This window comes from Stenella coeruleoalba (genome assembly GCF_951394435.1).
Source record: "Stenella coeruleoalba genome assembly, chromosome: 3".
Lineage (NCBI taxonomy): Eukaryota > Metazoa > Chordata > Mammalia > Artiodactyla > Delphinidae > Stenella > Stenella coeruleoalba.
This window is the reverse complement of record NC_137148.1, coordinates 162,026,310-162,049,289: the sequence shown is the minus strand read 5'-3', so window position 1 is coordinate 162,049,289 and position 22,980 is coordinate 162,026,310. Positions and strand designations below refer to the sequence as shown.

General features: G+C 50.3%; 1 protein-coding gene across 1 annotated transcript in view; it reads left to right on the top strand.

The window, feature by feature from the left end:
• The window catches only part of UNC13A (unc-13 homolog A), a gene marked incomplete at both ends in the record, with an annotated part of 63,138 nt that overhangs the window by 9,577 nt on the left and 30,581 nt on the right, over positions 1-22,980 (top strand). Inside the window, 10 exons of the mRNA XM_079918694.1 lie at positions 361-460; positions 2,332-2,449; positions 4,101-4,224; positions 4,942-5,015; positions 5,918-5,972; positions 7,855-7,890; positions 11,672-11,879; positions 18,168-18,704; positions 19,219-19,327; positions 21,118-21,164. Coding sequence (XP_079774820.1) covers positions 361-460; positions 2,332-2,449; positions 4,101-4,224; positions 4,942-5,015; positions 5,918-5,972; positions 7,855-7,890; positions 11,672-11,879; positions 18,168-18,704; positions 19,219-19,327; positions 21,118-21,164 — 1,408 coding nt within the window. The remainder of the gene's footprint in view (positions 1-360; positions 461-2,331; positions 2,450-4,100; positions 4,225-4,941; positions 5,016-5,917; positions 5,973-7,854; positions 7,891-11,671; positions 11,880-18,167; positions 18,705-19,218; positions 19,328-21,117; positions 21,165-22,980) is intronic.

Sequence of the window (22,980 nt, the reverse complement as noted above, 5' to 3'; positions counted from 1 at the left end):
GATAGGGTGGGGACACTTACATTAGGCTGCAGGTGAGAAAAGTGAGGTTCAGAGAGACAAAGGAAGTTTCCTATGTCCAAGGACATTAGACGAAGTCATTTCTAAGCATCAGGATCAGTTATCCCAAAACTCCACATCTCCCTGCACCAAGGCCCCTCCCTAGTGCTCTGAGGGGCTGGGGGTGGGGCTCTGGGGACTGGTCTGGGAGTGGAGGCACAGAAGCACCTCAGGGTGTTGGACCGGGGGTGGGCCCAAGAACTCACAGCCCCTGAGGGATCATAGGGGTGTTACTGAGAGCTTGGGAAGGGGTATGGGGGAGTCCCTGAGCCCTTGCACTGACCTCTTCTCTCACCGCCACAGAGAAATTCAATACATATGTGACCCTGAAGGTGCAGAATGTCAAGAGCACGACCATTGCCGTACGGGGCAGCCAGCCCAGCTGGGAGCAGGATTTCATGTTGTGAGTCTGCAGCGACTGGACCTGAATGGCCACGCCCCCTGGCACAGCCAGGCACTTTGCTGGTCCTGCAGGGCACAGCCGGACACCCGGGTGTCGTCTGGGACTCCCTTCGCTCTGCCTTCAGCCTTGCGTCCAGCCATCAGCTTTGCCTCCAAAGCACTTCCCGAATCCAATCGCTTCCCTTTATCTCCGAGGCCACCAGCCAAGTCCTCTCTGCCCGCCAGCCTCCACCCTGGCCTCCTGCTGCCATCCACCTCCTGCAATCTGTTCTCTAGGCAGCAAGGAGGATATTTTTAAAATTGCAAATCACATCCGGTCACTCTCCAAACTTGCCTGGGGCTTGTGGCTCATCAACCTGAGAGCAAAACCCATATCCGTCCCTACAGCCCCCCAAGGCCCGGCCCCTGGGACCTCACACCAGTATCTTGCTTCATCTCTCCTGTCTCACCTGCCCCAGATACACCCACCTCTGCACTGTTCCTCCAACATGTCCAGCTTGTTCCTGCTCCAGGACCTTTGCTCTTGTTCTTCTTTCCCCCTCTCTCCCCATCCCAGCTGACTCCCTCTGTCCTTTGGGTCTCAGCTGTGTCACCTCCTCAGGGAAGTCTTCCCTGACCACCACCCTCAAGCTGCAACTGAACAGTAATTTCAGGCCTTGTCACCAATTGTTATTCTATTTATTTGTGTGATTTTTGACAGCTTTCTGGCCCCTTCCCCTGGACTTTGAGCTCCACGTGGGTAAGGCCCTATTGGTCTCTGTCCCCACTGTGATCTCCATGCCAAGCACAGAGCCTGGCACACAATAGGTGCTCGATAAATATTTGTCTAATAGCTGAATGAATTCAAGACCTGGACCCTCCCCTCAACCTGGAGCTACTCAGGGACTCCTATTACATCCCACCTACTCTGATGATGGCCAACATGTGCCATGCCTTCTTCTAAGGCTTTGTTTAAATCAATTTTGCTTATAACCCTGGGAGGGAGGGTGCTAACATAATCCTCATTTTACAGATGAGGAAACAGAGGACCAGAGGGACAAAGCCACTTCCTCAGTGTCATACAGCCTGTACATAGCAGAGCTGGGATTTGGACCCAGGCAGCCCTCAACCCCTGAGCAGAGCCTGGCTGGGGACTGTCACTAGTGGAGGCCATGAGGGAATCCAGAACTGGGATTCTGGAGCAGAGGAGCACTTGGGGAAGGAAGAAAGGAGCTGGCTCTACAATTCTAGGAAAATGTGAAGGGGGCAGGACAGAGTGGTCCCCAACTCCCCCTAAAGCCAGTTACTGAATGACCAGGTCACGGTCAACAGATATATTCAAGAACATTCCTTAAGATAAACCTTTGGTAAATTGGTAGATTCAGTGAATTGGACATTCACCAAGGTTTACTACCAAATCTGCCTATTTCCGGGATGGAGTCTGCAGGGAAAGTGCTTAGAGGTGTAATCATTGATATGCTCAAGGGTGTCCTCATATGATTGGTTAGAGATGACACTGGGAAGGATGGAGGCAACACAAATGCCCTTATCTTGGGGTCATAGGGAGCCATGGAGGGCATTTGAGCCTCTTCCTCACTTAACCAGCATTCTCAGGGTCTGAGGGCTAGAGGAAGGGCCAGGTGATTTGGGGTTACAGGAGACATGCGACACCTGTCCCCATTCCTTCTTTCTCAGCTTGGAATCCTGGTTCTGCTGTGATACCCTGAGCATGTAACTTAGTCCTTTGGCCTCAGTTTCCCCTCTGTAAAACAAGAACTGCTGTGTTACCTTCCTGACTAGGACTCACCCAGGCCTGGGTTTGAATTCTTGTTGGTCATGTGTCCAAAGGCGAGTGAACTGACTTTTCTGAGTCTTCATTACCTCTCTCCACAGCGAAATTAACCGCCTGGATTTGGGGCTGACGGTGGAGGTATGGAACAAGGGTCTCATCTGGGACACGATGGTGGGCACTGTGTGGATCCCTCTGCGGACCATCCGCCAGTCCAACGAAGTGAGTGGTGGGATGAGGGTTGGATAAGAGTGCCTGGGAGGGGCCCAGAGGCCAGTGGTCTAAACAAGATGGACATCTATCTCCATTCCCTGACAATGTTCATGTAGACATCCAGGGCTGCAGTGGCAGCTCCAGTCGACAGGGTTTAAACTCCTTCCATCTTGTCGCTCTGCCTTTCTCCTCATGTGGCTTCCACCTCATGGCCCAAGATGGCTGCTCAAGCATTACCATTACATCTGCATTCCAGTCAGGGGAGGGAAATGTAACAAGGGAAGGGGTTTGCACTCCTAATTAAGGGCCCAAACTGGAAGCTGGCTTTCATTGGCCAGAACTGTCATGTGGCACCACCTACCTGCAAGGGAGTCTGGAAAATGCAGTCTTAAGCTGCATAGCCCTGGGTCCAGCTAGAAATGCATCCCTATGGAAGAAAGGAGAAGGGATATTGCAAGCAACTAGCACTTTGTGCCCAGATGGGCATCAGGGAGTTTACGCCAGTCCCAAAGAAAATAACCTTGGCCTCCTCTCTAACCTCCTGGCCTTAAATTTCACCCTCTCCACTTGGCACCTAAGATCCAATCCTGCCCTCCCTGCCCATCACCCTTGGGAGGCCTTCCAGACGGCACCAACCCACTTTGCCAGTCTTATTTCCCCCACACCTAAACCTACACTCCTCACAGGGCCCAGGGATAGCTTCTGAACTTTCACATATGCTGTTCCCTGGGTTTCAAGTGTCCTCCTTTCCATCACCCTTAAGCCCAGCTCCCATGCCCTCTCCTCCAGGAAGCCCTCCCTAATTTCCTCCTGGATTCCTCACATCCCCTCCCTCCTTCTGGCCTGGCCCTGACTTCATGGTGTTGCGGGTGTCTGTGTCAGGCTCTATCTCCTGTGACTGTGGGCTTCTCAGGCATTGCCCAATGTGGACCAAGCTTAGAGCAGGCACCAGGTAGGGCTTATTTTTTAATGAATAAATGGAGATGGAGGAAAGAGGCGCAATAGTCCAGGCGAGTCCAAAAGGAAGGCTTGTGGGTGACCCAACATTTCCTCAGTGACCCTCCAAGTGTGAGGAAGGCCTAGTCACCTGGGACAACCATGACCTATGCAAGGGACCCTGGACTACTCCCCCATCACTGCCAGCCTTTCCCTGGGGCTGCAGAAGGAATATTCTGCAGAGCATCATTCTCATTTCAGAGATGAAGAAACTGAGGTTCAGAGTGGACCCCAGCTGCTCAAGGGCTCATTTCCCTGAACCAAGGGGGACTGGTTCATTCACTCAGCGGGTATCCTCCCTGAATGGTGGGAGGATCATGCCTTTTATCTGAAGTCGGGGCCCCATAACCCCTCGTTAGGGATGAAGAGTGCTGTGCAAGGCTGGGACCGCCCCTACCCGACCCTACAGGTCTCTCTCTCTGGGTCCTTGCTTCTGGGTTCTCTGGACCCACCATGTTGCCCTGGATTGAGACCTTCCTTCTCTGAGTCTTGGTTTCCTCATCTAAAGTGGGGACATGGCCCTTGCTCTCGGGGTAAGCGTAAGATGGGGTGAGGGAGACATTTCATTTGAGAATAGGGAGCCTGTTGGTCAGTGTGCAGCAGATACGTTACCCGCCACACCTCCCCCAGAACCCTAACCCCTGTTACCCAACCCACACCCCAGGAGGGCCCCGGAGAGTGGCTGACCCTGGACTCTCAGGTCATCATGGCGGACAGTGAGATCTGCGGCACTAAGGACCCCACCTTCCACCGCATCCTCCTTGACACCCGCTTTGAACTGCCCTTAGGTGAGTGTGGCGGGGGCTTGGGAGGGGTGGGACCCTCACCCCGCCCCAGGAGAATGGTCAGGTCTAGCTGGGTCCAGACAACACTTTATTCTGAGGATGAGGTTCCCCCTCCCAAGAGGAGAGTCTCCTGGGCTACAGCAAGTCAGCAGAGATGTACGTCTGCCGCACGCGGAGTACAGTCCAGCTCCTGCAGGCCACCAGTGAGCTGCAAGTGCTTTTCAACCGACGGGGCTCAGGTCTGAGCTGTCTTAGCTGGTCCTTGGTGAGGTCTTAAGCTGCAGAGGTGAGCTGGATGTGGAGAAGACACAGACAAAGGCAGAAAGACAGAGACAGAGAAATGGAGAGAGAGAGAGAGAGAGAGAGAGAGAGAGAGAGAGAGAGAGAGAGAGAGACATGTAGAGATCAACAAAGGCAGAGACACAGAGAGGCCTCTTTACCTTTCCTGGAAGCAGCTCAGTTCTCCCACATCATCCTTCCAAGAACCCATGATGTCCCCGTCCTGGTAATGCTAGGATGCAGCTCCTCTCCCATCCACCACCCATTCCCAAGGCAGCTTTGGGTGTGTGTGTGTGTGGGGGTTGTCAGGGGTGCCACCCCCTCCTCCCTTCCTCTCCCCCGCCCACTGGAGGCCAGCCCCATAGGCCTGCAGCATGCATTGGCTGGAGGCTGAGGGGCAGGGAGGGGCTTCCAGGCTCACGGCCAAGTCTCTGCTTCCAGACATCCCTGAGGAGGAGGCACGCTACTGGGCCAAGAAGCTGGAGCAGCTGAATGCCATGCGGGACCAGGATGAGGTGAGCGTTGGCATGGGGGCTCTTTTCTTCCTCTCTCTCTCTCTCTCTCTCTCTCTCTCTCTCTCTCTCGCCTTCTCTCTCCGTGTCTCCTCCTGTCCTCCATTCTCTGTCTCTGTTTCTCTTTCCACTTGTCTTTCCCTGTGTCTGTGTCTCTAACTCTTTGTAACCTGACTAAATCACTGACCCATGTGGTCCAGTCTCGAACCAACGATGGTGTCAAGGAACATACGGTCCACCAATGACACGACAATTTCAATCGAGTCAAGTTGTTTATTTACCAAATACCATCAAGGAGATATAGAGGCCCTGTAACAGTTCTTACACCCCCTTTCTGCCCCTCAACCCTCAACTCCTTGAGTCACACTTTCAGGCTTTCTTAAAAGTTCTCCTCCCCCACTCCCAGCCCTAGCCTCTGTACCTCTGTTCTTCCATGCCATCCCCCTTCTTCTACACTCTATATTTTCACAGTTCAAAGACCCAGTGTGGCCCTGAAGACAATCTTCAGAAGGTGAGGGCAGGGAAGAAATAGCAGGCAAGGCTAGAACACCCTTTAGTGGGAGGTGGAGGGCAAAGGGGCAACACTCACATGTTAGCAATTTTTGTCCAACCTGAGTTCTCATCACCTTTCTTCAGCTCCCTGCGTCAGTGTTTCCTCTCTCTTTCCTCTGTTTCTTTCCCTCATCTGTGTCTCTTTTTCTTCTTTCTGTATCTGTTTCTCATGGTCTGTGTTTGTGTCTCTGTCTCCCTCTTTCTTTCTCTGTGGACGTCTGTATACTTCTCCTCCAGAGGGAGAGGATTTAGGAGGCGGGAGAAGTCAGGATAGAACAGAACAGAGGACCATCTTGATCCTCTGGCTTCTGGCACCCCCTGAGACACACCCTCTCTCCTTCCCTCCCCCTCAGTATTCATTCCAGGATGAACAAGACAAGCCTCTTCCTGTCCCCAGCAGCCAGTGTTGTAAGTACTTCTCAATTCCTTCCCGGGCTTCAGCTGAAGCCCTCATCCATCCTCTACCCCATGACTGTCCTGTGTAATGAATGGGTCACTCGTCTCCAGAGATATGAGTCCTAAGAGCACACAGTATCCCCTCACAGTGTAGTGGAAAGAAAAAGGGATCTGGGACTTGGGTTTGGGTCCTGCCTTACTACGTGGCCACAGGCATGTCCCGATCCCTCTCTGATCCTCAGAGCCCCTCTCTTTGAAACAGGGACACCTGACAGCCCCCGCATTCTGATGGTTTTTGGAAGGACCCAGAACATCTGGAGGCTTGAAAAACACTTTGCAGACTCTTCAATTCCATTCATTAGACCCCAGATGAGGACTTAGAACTCATTCATCAAACTTCCATGAGGCCAACACAGACCCCCAAGCAGCCCACACTCAGATGGTGCAAACAGACAGTCCTGCCAACACATGTATAATAGGCACAAATTTATTTAGATAAAGAAGCCGAGGCCCAAGGGGAGAAGGGACTTGCCAAGGTCACACACCTGGCAGGAGGCAGAGCCAGGGTTTGAACCCAGGTCGGAGGGACTACAAGTTTGCTTCTCTTTCCAGTGTGCTATATCTATTAATTATGATGAAGATCACCATGTTTCTCTGTATATTGTCCCTCCATCAAGGCAGAAATTTTCAAGAGTGTCTATCCTCCCGTGGACACTGAGATGCCCCCAGACCGGGTCTCCACGGGTCTAGATGACTTTCTCCTAAAAGTGCCCTCCAAGTCGTCTGAAGTGAGGAGGAAGTGAAAATCATATAGTCTCAGGACAAAACCCCCACCCATGACACTTGGTCCCTACCCCACACTTCAACCTCTTTCTCCTTTTCCATCTGCTTCCGCATCCTCCTTTCCCCCCCTCTCACAGTCTCCCCTGTATCCGTCGTCCACCTCCCCCCACCCCCATATGCCCAGGATATGTGATGATGGAGCCTGGTGGAGGGAGGGGCTGAGGGACTGCAGTTGGGAGACCTCATTCCTAACTTGGGGTGTGATATGGAGAAAGTCCCTTATCTTCCCTGCCTGGGGAGGGGTCATCACTGCCCTGAAGAAATTACACACCCCCTCTCTGGTGAATGGGGTCATTGAAGGATTGTGGTGGGGGCAGAGACAGGCACGGCGGGGGCAGGAGCAGATGACAAACAGCACCTGGGCAGGTGACCTGAAGCAAGAGGTGGGTTCAATTTGAGAATGGAGACTTACCACCCAGCGTTTACCTCCGAGTTCTCTTGGGACTGTCTTACCACCCCCATTTCACGAAGGAGGCAGCCAAGTGTCAGAGGAGTCAGAATTCTGGTCAAAGTGGTTTTTCTGAGATGCCAGATGCTGGGGATGAGGCGATGAAGATGTAGTTCTCTCCCTGGTCCTGATGCTCAGGCTGTGTGACTTTAGGCTTTTCACTCTACCTTTCTGAGCCCTCTTCACCTATAAAAGGACAAGAATGATTAAAAATAAAAACCCACCCAACAGGGGTGTTTCAAAGTTGAGGATTTCCAGTTCAGTGTTTCTTTCATTATCTGGGGGATGGGGGAGGGAAGGAATGAGGAGTGCTGACCCCAAACTTCAGAGTTGGAAAACCCTGGGTCCAAATGCCCTCTTTGTTACTTCCTGGCTAAGCCTGTGGTCTTGTCAAAAAATGGTGGTATCCTGCCTTCCTCCCGGGGTGGTGAGTGAAGGTATAACAAGTCAGTGGTTAAAGTGATCCTCGGGGAAGATACACAGGGCAGAAGGGGACGGGGTCCTGGGCTGGAAGAAGGAGATGGGGAGGATGGGGGAGCCCCCCTCCCCATGCCTCCCCCTCTGCCTTCTCCCTTTTATTATCTCTGCCCCTTCTCTTTGTAGGCAACTGGAATTATTTTGGCTGGGGCGAGCAGCAGAGTAAGTACTCAACTTGATGTTCTGGGAGGCCATGGGGAGGTGGGCACCTCGGTGACCCTGAGGCCCCCGCCCCATTGCTCAGGGAAATGGGGAGCCTGTGGCTGGCACATTGGGGCCAGAGGACTGGCAAGACCCCTCTTGTGCCCTCCTGCCCCCTGATCACTAACATCTGTTTGAGGGTCCTGCTCTGTCTGGTGGGGAGTGGGTAATGTGACTCTGGGTGGGAGGATTCAGCTGGGAGGAGTGGGCATATAGACAGGAAACCTGCCTGTCTCCAGCTGGGCACTGTGAGCCCCCCACCCCCTTGCTCCCCTTGTATAAACTTATCTCCTCTCCTGTGATTCCTTCCTCTTTTTATCTCCCCATCTTCCTCCTCTACCTGGAGCCCACCTCCAGCCCCAATGTCCCTCAGAGGCTGGTGGGCAGGGAGGGAAGAGGGTCTCAGACAGAGCAGCTGAGCAGAGACCCCCCCAGACAGATATCACTCTGGAGACCTCAGCTCCCAAAGCCCCCCCAACACATACACACATCTTCCTCCAATTTGCCCCCAGGGGAAAGAGACAAACTACCTCCCCCCAAAACTGGATGACCATTTTTCTCCTTAACGAATAGCTCCCTTTTCCCCATGCCCTTTTCAGAGAAATCCAGTCCTCTAGTCTAAGCATGAATCTACCTCCTAATCTCTACTCCATTAACTGGGGGGCCTTCCACCCCACCCCCATATCCTGATGGACAAGTTGCACCCCACCCTTCCTCCAGGAGCAGGAAAACTGTTTACAAATACAGTTGACCCTTGAACAACATGGGTTTGAACTGTGCGGGTCCACTTACATGTGGATTTCTTCAATAAATACTACTACGGGACTACACGATCCCTGGTTGGTTGAACCCATGGATACAGAATTGTGGATAATTGTGGCCAATTATAAAATCACATACGGGTTTTCGACTGCACGGAGGGTTGGCGTCCCTAACCCTTGCATTGTTCAAGGGTCAACTGTAGTTTGATCCAAAAGAATTTGTCAAAAACAAGTCAATCGGAAGCAAAGTTAGCCAAAATAATCATTTGGCAGACAGCTAGGCTTGATCAAAACCAGTTTGCGGGCTTCCCTGGTGGCGCAGTGGTTGGGAGTCAGCCTGCCGATGCAGGGGACGTGGGTTCGCGCCCCGGTCCGGGAAGATCCCACATGCCGCGGAGCGGCTGGGCCCGTGAGCCATGGCCGCTGAGCCTGCGCGTCCGGAGCCTGTTGCTCCGCAACGGGAGAGGCCACAGCAGTGAGAGGCCCGTGTACCGCAAAAAAAAAAACAAAACAAAACAGTTTGCCACAAATAAACAATACAGTAAAAAAAAAAAAAAAAAAAAAGACATTTTGGATTAAAACCAGTTTAGCAAAAGCTGAGAATTGGGTGAAGAAGAGCAAAGACAATTAGGTCCAAAGCAGGCCATTTTGTCAAAACAAACGTGGCTGAAAATGCCTTATCCAGAAGCAGGCGATTTGGTCAAAAACTATTTGGTAAAAAGCAGAGTCTGCGTAAAAGCAGAAAGAATCCAAGAGAAAGCAATCTGCCCCTCAAAAACATAATTTGTCAGAGAAAATTAATTTGGTGAACATGCACAGAGACTCATGTGATTTGGTTGGAAACATCTCAGTCCGGTCAAGGACGATACGGTAGGCTATAAACCCCAGTAATTGGGTAGAAAACAACTTGGTCAGAGGGGCAATTTGGTGATATTGACAAATCGTCCCCAGTTTCAGATCCCCCCACTTTAGGCCCTTTATGGCTTCACGGTTTCACCCTGACGCCCACAGATCTAAGTTGCGGAAATTCACAACTGCTTCTGCCCTTGATGCCAGCACTGTCAGCGCGCAGCGCATCAGAAGGTGGCCATATGGCAGGGACAGGATAAAAAGCTTGCAGGTCACAATGGCTCAAGTCAAATGAGAAACTAGGAAACCAGAGCTACTTTGGTAAGGCCGGCTTTGCTGGCTAAAAATGAATTTGAGGTTTTTCTGAAGGTAAAATAGGGAATGAATCAAATGGCTAGCTCTACATGAAGTATGAAATTAATTTTTTAGCAGTTTACCACATTAAATTTTTTGACCTATTTTTTTAATATATAGAAATACTCTATTAGTGGGAAAAGAATTAGAAAGTTAAAATAAAGCAAAAATATTGGGAAAAGAGCAAAAATACTTAAAGGCATAAAAAGTACAAGCCCCCCCCCTTGGTGTTTAAAATCACCAGTAAATTGATACCATGGCGAGCATACCGTGGGCTTCCCAATCGGCTGGTTAATTTAGGGGGCGCTCACTTCTTTTCAGCTCAACTGTTGTTTTCTAAATAAATTCAGTCTTTCCTGTTCCCACCACAATACAACGTCCTTTGAGACTGTTTTCTTTTTACTAAGAAAGAAAACCTGTTTCCCATTTACTAAGGAAAGCAAATCGAACTGAAACATCCTTTAATTCTTATGAAACACTTGGAGTTTGGCAACCCCTCCCTGTTCCATTAGAGCGATAGGTTCTGGGCATGTGGTAGTCTTGCGAACCGAAGAATCTGATCTTTTTGAGGAAGACAGCACCTTGGTAGAGCCCCTTCTTTGTTCCTGCGCATGAGAGTTCAGGGCTGGGGTCCCCATCCTCGGATATTAAGGAATCTCTGAGGGTTAAAGGGCATTTATATTCTACCTTGTCCTCTTGATCCTCCAACTTCCCCATGAGTATCTGTGTGACTCCTGTTATGGGAAGCCTGATGGAAAAACCAATATTGTTTTCAGAGACCCTGGACTTTAGTCAAAGTCCATTTTCACATTTGAGCCAAAAGACACCTTCCAATTTGTCCCTGTCCTCCTCACGTTGTACGACCTACCATGGGCCCCGGACTCTAGGTCCAGTTTGACCCACATACAGCAAAGCAGGGTTTTCACTTCCCTTCTTCTTCTTTTTTTTTTTAATAGATCTTTATTGGAGTATAATTACTTCACAATACTGTGTTAGTTTCTGTTGTACAACAAACTGAATCAGCCATATGCATACATATATCCCCATATTCCCTCCCTCTTGCATCTCCCTCCCACCCTCCCTATCCCACCCCTCTAGGTGGTCACAAAGCACCGAGCTCATCTCCCTGTCCTATGCGGCTGCTTCCCGCTAGCTCTCTATTTTACATTTGGTAGTGTATATATGTCCATGCCACTCTCACTTCACCCCAGCTTCCTCCTCCCACCCCATGTCCTCAAGTCCATTCTCTATGTCTACATCTTTATTCCTGCCCTGTCACTAGGTTCATCAGTACCTTTTTTTTTTTTTAGATTCCATGTATATGCGTTAGCATACGGTATTTGTTTTTCTCTTTCTGACTTACTTCACTCTGTATGACAGACTCTAGGTCCATCCATCTCACTACAAATAACTCAATTTTGTTCCTTTTTATGGCAGAGTAATATTCCATTGTATATGTGTGCCACATCTTCTTTATCCATTCATCTGTCGATGGACACTTAGGTTGCTTCCATGTCCTGGCTATTGTAAATAGAGCTTCAATGAAGACTGTGGTACATGTCTCTTTCTGAATTATATGGTTTTCTCAGGGTATATGCCCAGTAGTCACCTCCCTTATTTGCAAGCCTATACCTCTGTTAAAATGACCCAAGATCCTTCATTCATTCTGGTAGATTCCTCTCCTTGGGTTAGCCATCAGTGAAGACCCCCTAAATCTGAGAGACTGTGTTGGCCTCCACTGCATGCTCTCTCTCTCCCTCCCCTCCTCTCTCTTCCAGATGATGACCCTGACAGTGCAGTAGATGATCGTGACAGTGACTACCGCAGCGAGACAAGCAACAGCATCCCGCCACCCTATTACACTACGTCCCAGCCCAATGCCTCGGTCCACCAATATTCTGTCCGACCACCACCCCTGGGTTCCCGGGAATCCTACAGTGACTCCATGCACAGTTATGAGGAGTTCTCTGAGCCGCGGGCCCTCAGGTAGTCACAGTGGAGTGAAGGATTCGTGTGTGTGTGTGTGTGTGTGTGTGTGTGTGTGTGTGTGTCCACCTCTTATCTCCTGGAGGGGAGAGAGGAATAGGGGGTTGGAGGGAGCTGGGGGTGGAGGTAAGTGGGTTCTAGGAAAGCAACATCTATACTTTCTTATAGGCAGTAAAACCTTTTCTTTACCCAAAATCTTGCAAGAAAACTCTCCAAGCTTGATTAAAGGGGGTCTGCTTTGGCGAAAGAAAGAGACGGAAGTCAGGAAGCCCCTGAGAGGTTCCCCTGAAATAGGCGGGCTCTTTGGCACTCCGCTTAAAAGCCCCTGGTCCCTTTGTACTCTCTAACTGTTCAGGGTAGGAGGTGAGAGGAGGAAGAGATGAGCGTTAATAGGGGTGGGAGGTGAGGCACAGTGATGTTGGAAAGACTCCCAGCAAGCAGCTGACTCGTGGTGCTGGAGTGGTCCTACCTAGCCTTCCTGGTGACCCCTGACTCTATGTTCCTGACCAGCAGGCATGGGCACAGTGAGTTGGGAGCTGCCCCTGATCAGTCCAGCCACCATCACTACTCTTTTCAAAGTAGGTTGTCCCTAGACCTACCCCATAGGTGGGTCCCCTGGCTTTCAAGGGTGCAGTGTGTTGGTCCTTGAGCCTTTGAGACTGAAACTTGTGCCTGCTGCTGTCCCCCCCCGCCCCCCGCTCGCTGACCTGATCGCCCCAGTCCTGGTTTCTTAACAGAACAATAGCAAACATGATATTAAACAGGTTGGATATTTGTAAAGCACTTAGGGTGGTGCCTGAAAGTGCTACGCAGTGACTGTTAGATAAACAGCACAAATAATTGTATTCGGAGCTAACTATGTGCCCAGCTCTGGTCCAGCGTCTTCCCTTCATCATCTCATTTCATTCTCTGGTTGGGAATATTATTGGTTCCATTTGACAGATGGGGAATCAAGGCACAGAGGGGTTAAGTCACTTGTCTGAGGTCACACAGCTGGTAAATCATCATAAGGACTAGTGTTTATGGTGAACCCACTGGGTGGAGAGCAGTGGCCTGGTGAATTTTTTTTTTTTGATTGTTTTGATTTTTGGCTGCGCTGGGTCTTCGTTGCTGCGCGCGGGCTTTCTCTAGTTTCAGCGAGAAGGTACAGGGGCTACTCTTCATGGTGGTGCCCGGGCTTCTCATTGCGGTGGCTTCTCTTGTTGCAGAGCACAGGCTCTAGGTGTGCGGGCTTCAGTAATTGTGGCTCATGGGCTTTAGAGCGCAGGCTCAGTAGTTGTGGCGCACGGGCTTAGTTGCTCCAAGGCATGCGGGATCTTCCCCGACCAGGGATTGAACTCGTGTCCTCTGCATTGGCAGGCAGATTCTTAACCACTGCACCACCAGCGAAGCCCCACCTAGTGGATTTTTGGTCATGAGTCTTCTTGCAAAATGTTTGCTCCCCAAAGAATATATTTCCTCCATTAAAGGATGAGCGGGATGAAAATTTTCAGTGCTCTTTACTCCCTTGATGTTGAACCTATACTTCTATTAATATGACCCCCCAAATCTCTTTAAGATATTAGGCTCAGTTCACACATACACCAGGGCCTCCTATTTGTGTGAAACCTTGATATACCAGAGTTGGAGGTTAACCCTACAACTTAGGTCCAGGACTAGGCTGGGGCGAGTGTGGTATGCTTGAAGTTGCCTCAAGTACAAAACTTAAGAGGGTGCCAAGAAACTCAGTCCTCAAGATAAATAATATATTAATGCAATATCTTTAAAAATCAAAATGGATGCCAAAAACCTCCATGAAAAAAATGTCACCAAAATGTTCCTTTGTAAGAGTAGATTTTCTTGTATGTAAGTTATACTTCAATGAAATTTCTAAAAATCCATGACTAGGAAAATATACAGTTAAGTTAAAACATGATCTGACTCTGCACTTGCAGGACTCAGCCTCACCTACCTCATTCTGATCCTGGTCCTGCTATATCTAGTCTATAAGCAAGAAAAATAATGATGGTTAATTGAGCACTTACTATGTGCTAGGTATTCTAATGAGTCCCAAATAATGTGCTTATTCTTTACACCAATCTCATGAGGTGAGAATTTACTTCTTCATCTCCCTGTGGTTTTGTAGATAAGGAAAATGAGGCAGAGAGATTAAGTTACTTTCCTGAGGTCACACAGCTAGTAAGTGGCTGAGCTAGAATTAAACCTTGTCAAGCAGGCTTCTGAGTCCACAGCCACGACGCCACACTGCCTCTCAGCCCTATAAAAAGGCACCTGGGAACCTGCAAAGTTAGCCTCCCAAGGTCCTACAGCTGGACAAAAGTGACGTTCCCTCTACATCATCAGCAAGGACTTCAACCGAGCAGATTGTCCATTCTCTGTGTTCCCAGCAGCATCTCAGAATCACCCCCGTGTCACCCCCCATTCAAAAATTCAGGGGCAAACTCGCTATTAAACATAGCTATCCAGGCTCCCGAATTGCAGCCCTTCTCCAATTCTTGACGAAGAGACGAATTACGCAGACAAGTGTTTGTATCTGGTTGAGATCTGGAGAAACCCTCAGAAGCGCTTTATTTCTAGTGCAGTAAGAAAAGAAATTTTAAATGGTTTCTCTTTGTACCATCGAGGTAAATGAGCTTTCAGAGCTGTGCTGTCCAACATGGTAGCCCCATGGGGCATTTTAAAGTTAAATTTAAAATAATTAAAATAAATAAAATAAAATTTCAGTCCCTCCATCTTCCTGGACACTTGTGCTCAGGAATCATGCACATGTGGCTGGTGGCTACTACGTTAGATGATGAGGACAGAAAACATTTCCATTTGCTGTGGAGAGTTTGGGTAAAACATAATTTGAAGAAAACCTTCGTAAGCTCCCTACTCAGTCTTTACCATCATCCAATATAATATTTTTTGGCAGGTATTTGAACAACTTTTATTTTGAATTTTCCTATGTTTTGTATATACCATAGGAAGTTTGGATAGTTTATAGATGGAATGTTTTAGCAGGAAGTTTTTTTAAAAGATTGAGCATTTTGGATGCAACTAGAGATTATCATATTAAGTGAAATAAGTCAGAAAGAGAAAGACAAATATCATATGATATTACTTATATGTGGAATCTAAAATATGACACCAATGAACTTATCTACGAAACAGAAACAGACTCGCGGACATAGAAAACAGACTTGTCGTTGCCAAGGGGGAGAGGGTTGGGGGAGGGATGGAGTGGGAGGTTGGGATTAGCAGCTGTAAACTATTATGTATAGACTGGGTAAACAAGGTCCTACCCTATAGCACAGAGAACTATATTCAATATCTTATGATAAACCGCAATGGAAAAGAATATTTTTAAAAAGAAGGTATAGGGGCTTTCCTGGTGGTCCAGTGAGTGGTTAAGACTCCACGCTTCCAATGCAGGGGGGCGCAGGTTTGATCCCTGGTCGGGGAACTAAGACCTCTCGTGCTGTGCGATGCGGCGAAAAAATAAATCAATAAGAAAGAAGAATATGTATACAGTATAACTGAATCACTTTGCTGTACAGCAGAAATGAACACCACATTGTAAATCAACTATACTTCAAAAAAAGAAAAAAAATTGAGCATTTAGTCTAGCCTCTTTATTTTTTAGGTCCAAGGAAATGAAATGCCATACTCAAGGTAAAACATTTAGTGGCATAGGGGGGAGTAGAATTAGTCTTACCCTGGGTTTAGTCTAGCATTCTTCATTCAACTCCTTTGTGCTTGCGCTATCCTGAAAGCAAAGAACTAGATCCCTTTCCATTTGTATTCATGACTTCCTTATTCAAACTATCTTCAGAAGCACTCCTGTCTCCCTAACAGCTTCTCCTACCATTTTTGCGACTGCTACAATTTGTGAAGCATCATTCATTTGCACATTCAAGGTGGCTCAGACTGAAGCAATTATTGGAACAAAGTTTCGATGCACTGGAAACAGTTGAAAGGAGAGTAAGACATCAAATATTAAGAAAATATTAACTCTTTCAGTAGATGGAAAAGTCTTCTCTCTCAGAAGAAAAGCAGAAGAGTGCCCATCTTACAGATAGAGAAACTGAGGCTTAAAAAGTGGGAGCGAGTTGCTTGAGTCTCAGAGCAGGATGTGCACAGAGCTGGTCCCAGATTGGCTCCCATCCTGTGTGCCTGGCCATGTCTTGTCCTTCTCTGGCTTTGGGTGTGTCTGTCTGTCCTGGGGGGAGTCTATTTATTGTAAGCATTCCTGGGATGGAATGGGGGAGTGGAGAAGGAGGAGAACCCTCCACTCTCACCATGAACAAGTCATACGGTGGGGAGGGGATGCAGAGGCAGAGTTCCCCTGAGAGTGACTCAAGCCACCATCCCAGGCCACCCTGGCCTTGCTGCCGAGCGCTGGATGATGCTGGGCCCCCAGACGGACAGGCATTCCATCCCACAGGTCAGGATTTGACTGGGGGAAGGACACAGCTGGACACACTGGCAGAGGGGAAGGGCAGGGAGGGTTTCCTGGAGAAATGTGCCTGGGAGCCAACGCTTGAAGGATAAATGAAGAGTCTTAGGAGAGGAATTCCAGGCAGAGAAGACAGCTCAGCTAAAGGCTGGAGAGGTGAACGGGGCCAGATCATGCAGGGAGGCCCTTGGTGGCTAACTCGAGGACGTGGCATCCAGGGGAGGCATCTGGGGTCAGAGCTGTGTTGGACCCCAATGTCAGAGCTGTGGTGGGAGGAGTCTTGGGGTCCACTGGGTCCCATGCCTGACCACTGGGGCAGTTTACGTGGCGCCCAGGGTCACAGATGGACACAATCAGGCTTGTGTGGAGATCCCAGTCCTAGGCTGCCCCCCTCACTTGGGACCCCAGAATGTGCTGGGGTGGACTTCTGGGGTATTCACCAGCAGAGGGAGTTTGGAGTCCTTTCCAGGCAAATAATACCTGGCAAATAATACCCCATTCCAGCTGTCTACAAGGACAGGCACTAAAAAGCAATCAACCGTATACATAACTTAGCAAACAAAGACTAAAGGACTGTAGGAATCAAACCCCTGTTTGATTCCTACAGCATCCCAGGGCCTGGCCAGGGAAGAGGGTCCCAGTCACTGAGAGTGGAGAAAGTAAGACAAGGAACGCTGTTTATTGAATGACTGAATGAGTGGTTAGAAGGGGGATGAGAGGTGGCCCATGTGTTATGCTGTCTGCCCTCACGCAGAGACAGATATTTCTTCCTGGTCATGTCGAGTGTGAACCAGGGCGCATATAAGGAGCATATAATGTGGGTGGGCGTGGACTTGACCTGGCTGGAGGGTGGGGGAGACTCACTCAAAGAAGTGCTATTTCAGTGGGCACCAAAGGATTTTTCCAGATAAAGCAGGCAAGGAAGGATGTTCCTGGCAGAGAGCACAGCAAGTGCAAAGGCCCAGAAGTGGGCACAATTTAGGGTGTTGGAGGGACAGCGAAGATGGATGCTAATGTAGTTGGAGCAGGGGGAGAAAAGGGAGGATGGAAGGAGATGGGGATGGAGACGGAGGATTTGGGCCACACAGGGGTGCAGAGCACGGCACAGAATTTTATTTCAAGGGAGGCGTGGTGGGGTTTGGAACAGGGGAGGTCCGTGTTTGGGTTTATGATTCCAATAAGCCCCTTTGTGGCTTCTGTGGAAAAAGGTACTGTCCAGGAGAGAAGTGGATGTTGGGTAGGGCAGCATCTAGTGGAGATGGCGGAGCCTGGACTAGGGTGGGGCCCAGGGTGCAAGGAAGTGGATGCACTGCACGTATGTTTAGAAGGTGGAGCTGAAGGGACCCGCCGCAGGATCAGCTGTGAGTGGAGGCAGGGAGGCCCAGGTCCCTGATGAACGGAGGGGGCTTGGCAGTGGGAGGACCAGGTTGAGGCAGAGGGTAGGGGGTACATCAAGAGACAGGGGCTACTATGTTTGTTTCAGAAGCGCTAGGTCTCCAAGGGGGCTGTGGCAGGGACACTGACTCGGGGTCCCAGACATGTGGGTGAAGGTTTTGCAGCCTCCACAGTGCATGGATAGGAGTGGTGCCCGGTAGGTCACGGATGATCACTAATGTCACTGATCTGGTTTTATTGCCTGCCCCCCAAGATGGTAAATGCCCCAAGAACAGGTGTTTTTGTCTTTTGTTCACGGCTGTGTTTCCCTGGCAACCAGAGGAGCTCCACCAATGCTGGGAATCCAGGGAATGACCAATCCAGGGAATGACTGGGTGATGGAACCTGTATGACCGGGGCCGGGATGGGCAGTGGGTCTGTGCCCCAGCCCCTGAGCCCTTGGCCCGTTCCTGTAGCCCCACAGGCAGCAGCCGTTACGCCTCCTCAGGGGAGCTGAGTCAGGGCAGTTCGCAGCTGAGCGAGGACTTTGACCCGGATGAACAGAGCCTACGGGGCTCTGAGCTGGAAGACGAGCGGGACCGGGACTCCTACCACTCCTGCCACAGCTCGGTCAGCTACCACAAGGATTCGCCACGCTGGGACCAGGATGAAGATGAGCTGGATGAGGAGCTGGACGAAGAGCTGGATGAAGACCTGGAGGACTTCTTGGAGGAGGAGGAGCTGCCTGAGGACGAGGAAGAGCTAGAGGACGAGGAGGAGGTGCCGGATGACATCCAAGGCTACACTGAGCGCGAGGAGGTGGCCGTGGCCGAGCCCAAGGACTTCAAGCGTGTCAGCCTTCCACCTGCCACCCCCAAGAAGGAGGACAAGGCCCCAGCCGTGCCCACCGAGGTCCCCGACATAGCCAAGGTGGCCCCTGAGCCAGCCGCCCCTGAGGAGGCACCTGCAGCTGAGCAAGAGCCTCAGCCTGAGCCCCCCAGGGCTGAGGAGAGGTAACGGGAAGGCGTTGAGGGCCTGTCACAAGGTCACAGGGTCAGTGGTACCATGATGGGGTCAGTGTAGACCTGGGGAATGGGGGGAGAGGTTGTCACAGGGTCCTGAGTTTACTGAAGGGATCGGGATGCGTCTAGGAGGTCAGAAGTGGCTCAGTGGGGTCAGAGGGGGTCAAGCAGGGTCATGAAGGAGTCTTAGAGGTTGTGAGGGGCTGGAGGGTTTGCCAGGGTTGGAGAGGTCACAAAAGCATCAGAAGAGTCCTCGGATAGGGTTACAAAGTTGCAGAGGGACCAGGAAGGTGGCAAAGGGACCCAGGAGACCTGAAGGTGTCAGAGACGTGATGGGCATGTGGGAAGGGGGCGGGGGAGGATCACTGAGGCTGGTCAGAGGCGTCACAGGTGGGTCATTGTGTCTTCGAAGTGCCAGGGAGGCCATGGAGGGCCCAGCATCGCTCGGAGGGTGGAGGGTGGAGGGAGTGCTGGCCCCGGAGCCTCATAAAACCCGTTGCCTCACTTTCAGGCCACGAGAAGATGAGGAAGGCCAACAGGGTCAGGACTCCATGTCTAGGGCCAAGGCCAACTGGCTGCGAGCCTTCAACAAAGTGCGGCTGCAGCTGCAGGAGGTGAGTGAAAGCAGCAGCGGGCTCACCCCCAGCCTGGCCGCGCCCAGTGCCCCACCCACCCTCATTTCCCCACTCCTTCCATGGCCCAACCCACTCTGGTCCTTTCCCTGGCCCTGCCCACACTAGCCCATGCCACTCATGAGCCACCTGGCCACGCCCACTTTGCCACCCCACCCACCACCATGCCTCCATACATCCTGGTTCTTCTATGGCTCCGCCCACTCCAACCTGTTTCCGTCCGTGCCCAGCCTGGTCCTTCCTTAGCCCCACCCACTCTTGCCCTGGCCCCAGCCCCACCATTCCTGGCCCAACCCCTGCCCAATCTGACTCCTCCCTGGCCCTACCCATGCTTGCCTACTCTCCCCTGCAACCAGCTGGCCCCACCAAGGTCTAGTCCAGCCTCCCCCAGGGCAGCCTGGGATTTCTAAGTGGGGAAGAAGGAGAGGCGAACTGGAACCTAGAGCTGAAATTAAGCTGAGGTCATGGCTATGGCCAAGTTCAGTGGCCAGGTTCATGGATAGGGATAGAGGTTAGTGATAGGGTTATAGGTCAGGGTTAGGGCAGCAAAGATCAGAGTTCAGGCTTAGACTTGGTGATAGAGGAAGAAGTCAGTGCTTGGGCTCACAATGGGTGTCAGAGTTGGGGTTTGGGAGAGGTCTGAGATCTGGTCAGTATTGCAGAAGAAATTCGGTGAAAAATAGAATTAATGTCAGAGTCAGGATGACTGTTCAGATGGGCAGCAGGAATGAGGCCGTTCATTCAATCCTTCATTCACTCAACCTGCTCTGGGCTAGACACCAAGCAGTGTTATTACCTGGGGTGACCTTCCAAACTGGGGTGAGGCTGGCAGGAAGAGATCCTAAACAGACTTCCAAAGTCTTAGACCATCAATTATCAGAGCCACAAAAGTTTCAAATCAAATTTCTTATCAGCTGTACAGTAGAATTTTCTTTTACTATACAGTCTCATGGTTCTAGATTCAAACAGTAGAAGAAAATATACCGTGAAAAATCTATTGAATAACTTTCACTAAGTCAACAAAGTAAATGAAAAAGACAGCAACTACCCTTGTAATGGAACTAGCGATATGACAAGAAAAATAAACATGAGTAGGAGCTCTGGGTTTCATAGAGGGGGCATAAAACTAATCCAAGGCAATCAGGAAGACTCACTGGAGGAGGTGACACTGAAAGTGAAGTGATATCCATAATACTTAAACAATATTTCAGAAGAAGGTGTCAGACCCTTCTCCCTGTCCCCACCACCACCATGCCACCCTTTAGTTGCATGGTAGGGGGTGTTGACTCTGGGTCCACACTGAGACCTGAATGATAGATGGAGGCTGGTCGGGTGCAGAAGGTGGGAGAGCATATATACAGGTGGCACCGCTCGGGCAAAGGTCCTGGGGCATGAGATCAGATAATCAGGTGAGGCAGGGGGAGTTTAGTGAGTGATAGGATCTCATGAGTATTGAGCCAGCCCCTTAGAATCGCAGGACTATAGAGCACGAGCTCTTGTTCGAGATGATGCTAACGCATCCCCAATTTTGACAGACAAGGAGACTAAAGTTCACTGAGGTTGGTGTCAGAGAGTATCTCCTTTCTTCTCATTTTACAGATGGACAAACTGAGGCCCAGAAAAAGCCAGTGGGCTCCCTAAGGACACACAGTGAGGACTAGGACCCAGGCCTCCTGTCTCCCAACCCAAAGGGGAGATAGTTGTGGGTGTGGTACATGTGCTGCCCTGGGAAGGGGCAGCCACACTGACCTTATCCATCTTCTGTCCTGCAGGCCCGGGGAGAAGGAGAGATGTCCAAATCCCTGTGGTTCAAAGGCGGGTGAGTATCAGATCTTGGGGGTGAGGGAGAGGAAGTTTTGAACCCAGAGCCTGAGGCTGGTTTGCACCATAACCTCAGCCCAGCCAGGGCAGGGAGAGGTTCCATTTAGACAGGGAACAGATTGCACGTGAGTGAAATAATGTAGCCACTGTAATAAGGCACTCATGACCAGAAGGAGCCAAAGATAGTAACACGTTGAATCCTCACCACAAACCCACGGGAGGCCCACTACCCCTATTTTCCAGATGGAGAAACAGTCCAGAGAGGCCTTGCTCAAGCCACTCATATAATTCAAGAACATTTCCCCCTAGAGATAAATGTAAGGTAAAGAAGAAACCCATTTCCTGCACGATACATCTGCAACCCTGGAGTGAATTTTTTGCTTTGATTCTGCTTTTACATTTCTCAGATTATTGCTACAGTTGCTGGCTGTTTCATAACGATAGTTGTTGGTCTTACACGGAGCATTTGTCATATCTAATTTCTTAAGTTACTGCTTTTCCAGGGTGTTTTTTCAGCACTTGTGTAGTGAGGTGAGAGGATGCAAAAGATATTTGTAAATTACACTAAGGTTTTAAATAACAGCTGGAGAGTGACTGCCTTCCCTTGTACGTCCTTTTCAAACAGAGGCAGGGACACGGGAGCTGTGACTCCCAGACGGGCAAGTGTCCCGTGTGGGGAGCCCTGGAAGTGGGGTCTGAGATGGGGGCTCCTGTGTGCATGATTTATACAGGAAGCCTGTGAGGGCTTCCCTGGTGGTGCAGTGGTTAAGAATCCGCCTGCCAATGCAGGGGACACGGGTTCAAGCCCTGATCCAGGAAGATCCCACAGACCACGGAGCAACTAAGCCCATGCGCCACAACTACTGAAACCCACGTGCCTAGAGCCCATGCTCCACAACAAGAGAAGCCACCACAATGAGAAGCCCGCGGACCACAAAGAGTAGCCCCCGTTCGCCGCAACTAGAGAAAGCCCACGCACAGCAACGAAGACCCAATGCAGCCAAAAATAAATAAATAAACTTATAGGGCTTCCCTGGTGGCGCAGTGGTTGAGAACCTGCCTGCTAATGCAGGGGACACAGGTTTGAGCCCTGGTCTGGGAGGACCCCACATGCCTCAGAGCAACTTGGCCCATGAGCCACAACTACTGAGCCTGCGCGTCTGGAGCCTGTGCTCCGCAACAAGAGAGGCCGCGATAGTGAGAGGCCCGCGCACCGCAATGAAGTGTGGCCCCCGCTTGCCACAACTAGAGAAAGCCCTCGCACAGAAACGAAGACCCAACACAAAAATAAATAAATTAGTTAATAAACTCCTACCCCCAACATCATAAATAAATAAATAAACGTATAAAAAAGAAAAGAAAAGCCTGTGAGGCAGGCGGGACCAGGTAGGAGAAACAGCCAAGCAGAGACGTAGTTCAGGAGTCACCGAGCCTGTAGTTCAGGAGTCACCAAGCCTCTGCCTGATCTCGCAGGGAGCGCTGGAGCATGAATAACACCCCAGGGCTTATCCAGAGTCACTGGCTGCCAGGCATCACTCTCATTGGCCAATGAGAACTTTCTGGAGAGGAGCCACACCTGAACCCTCTCTGGGAACACCTGCACCTCTCAGTAAAGTAGATTTGGACAGACCACCGCAGCATCTGCCACAGCCCTCCTTCTGATTAGCCCGCTCTGGCAGAGCTGCCAAGAGGCAACAGCACACATACAACTTCCAGTTCCCTCTTTCTCATGGGCTTTGAAATCACTTCTTCCAGGGTAGACTTTAAATATACGCAAATATTTCCAATTTTGAGCATAAAGAAAGATTTCGTTG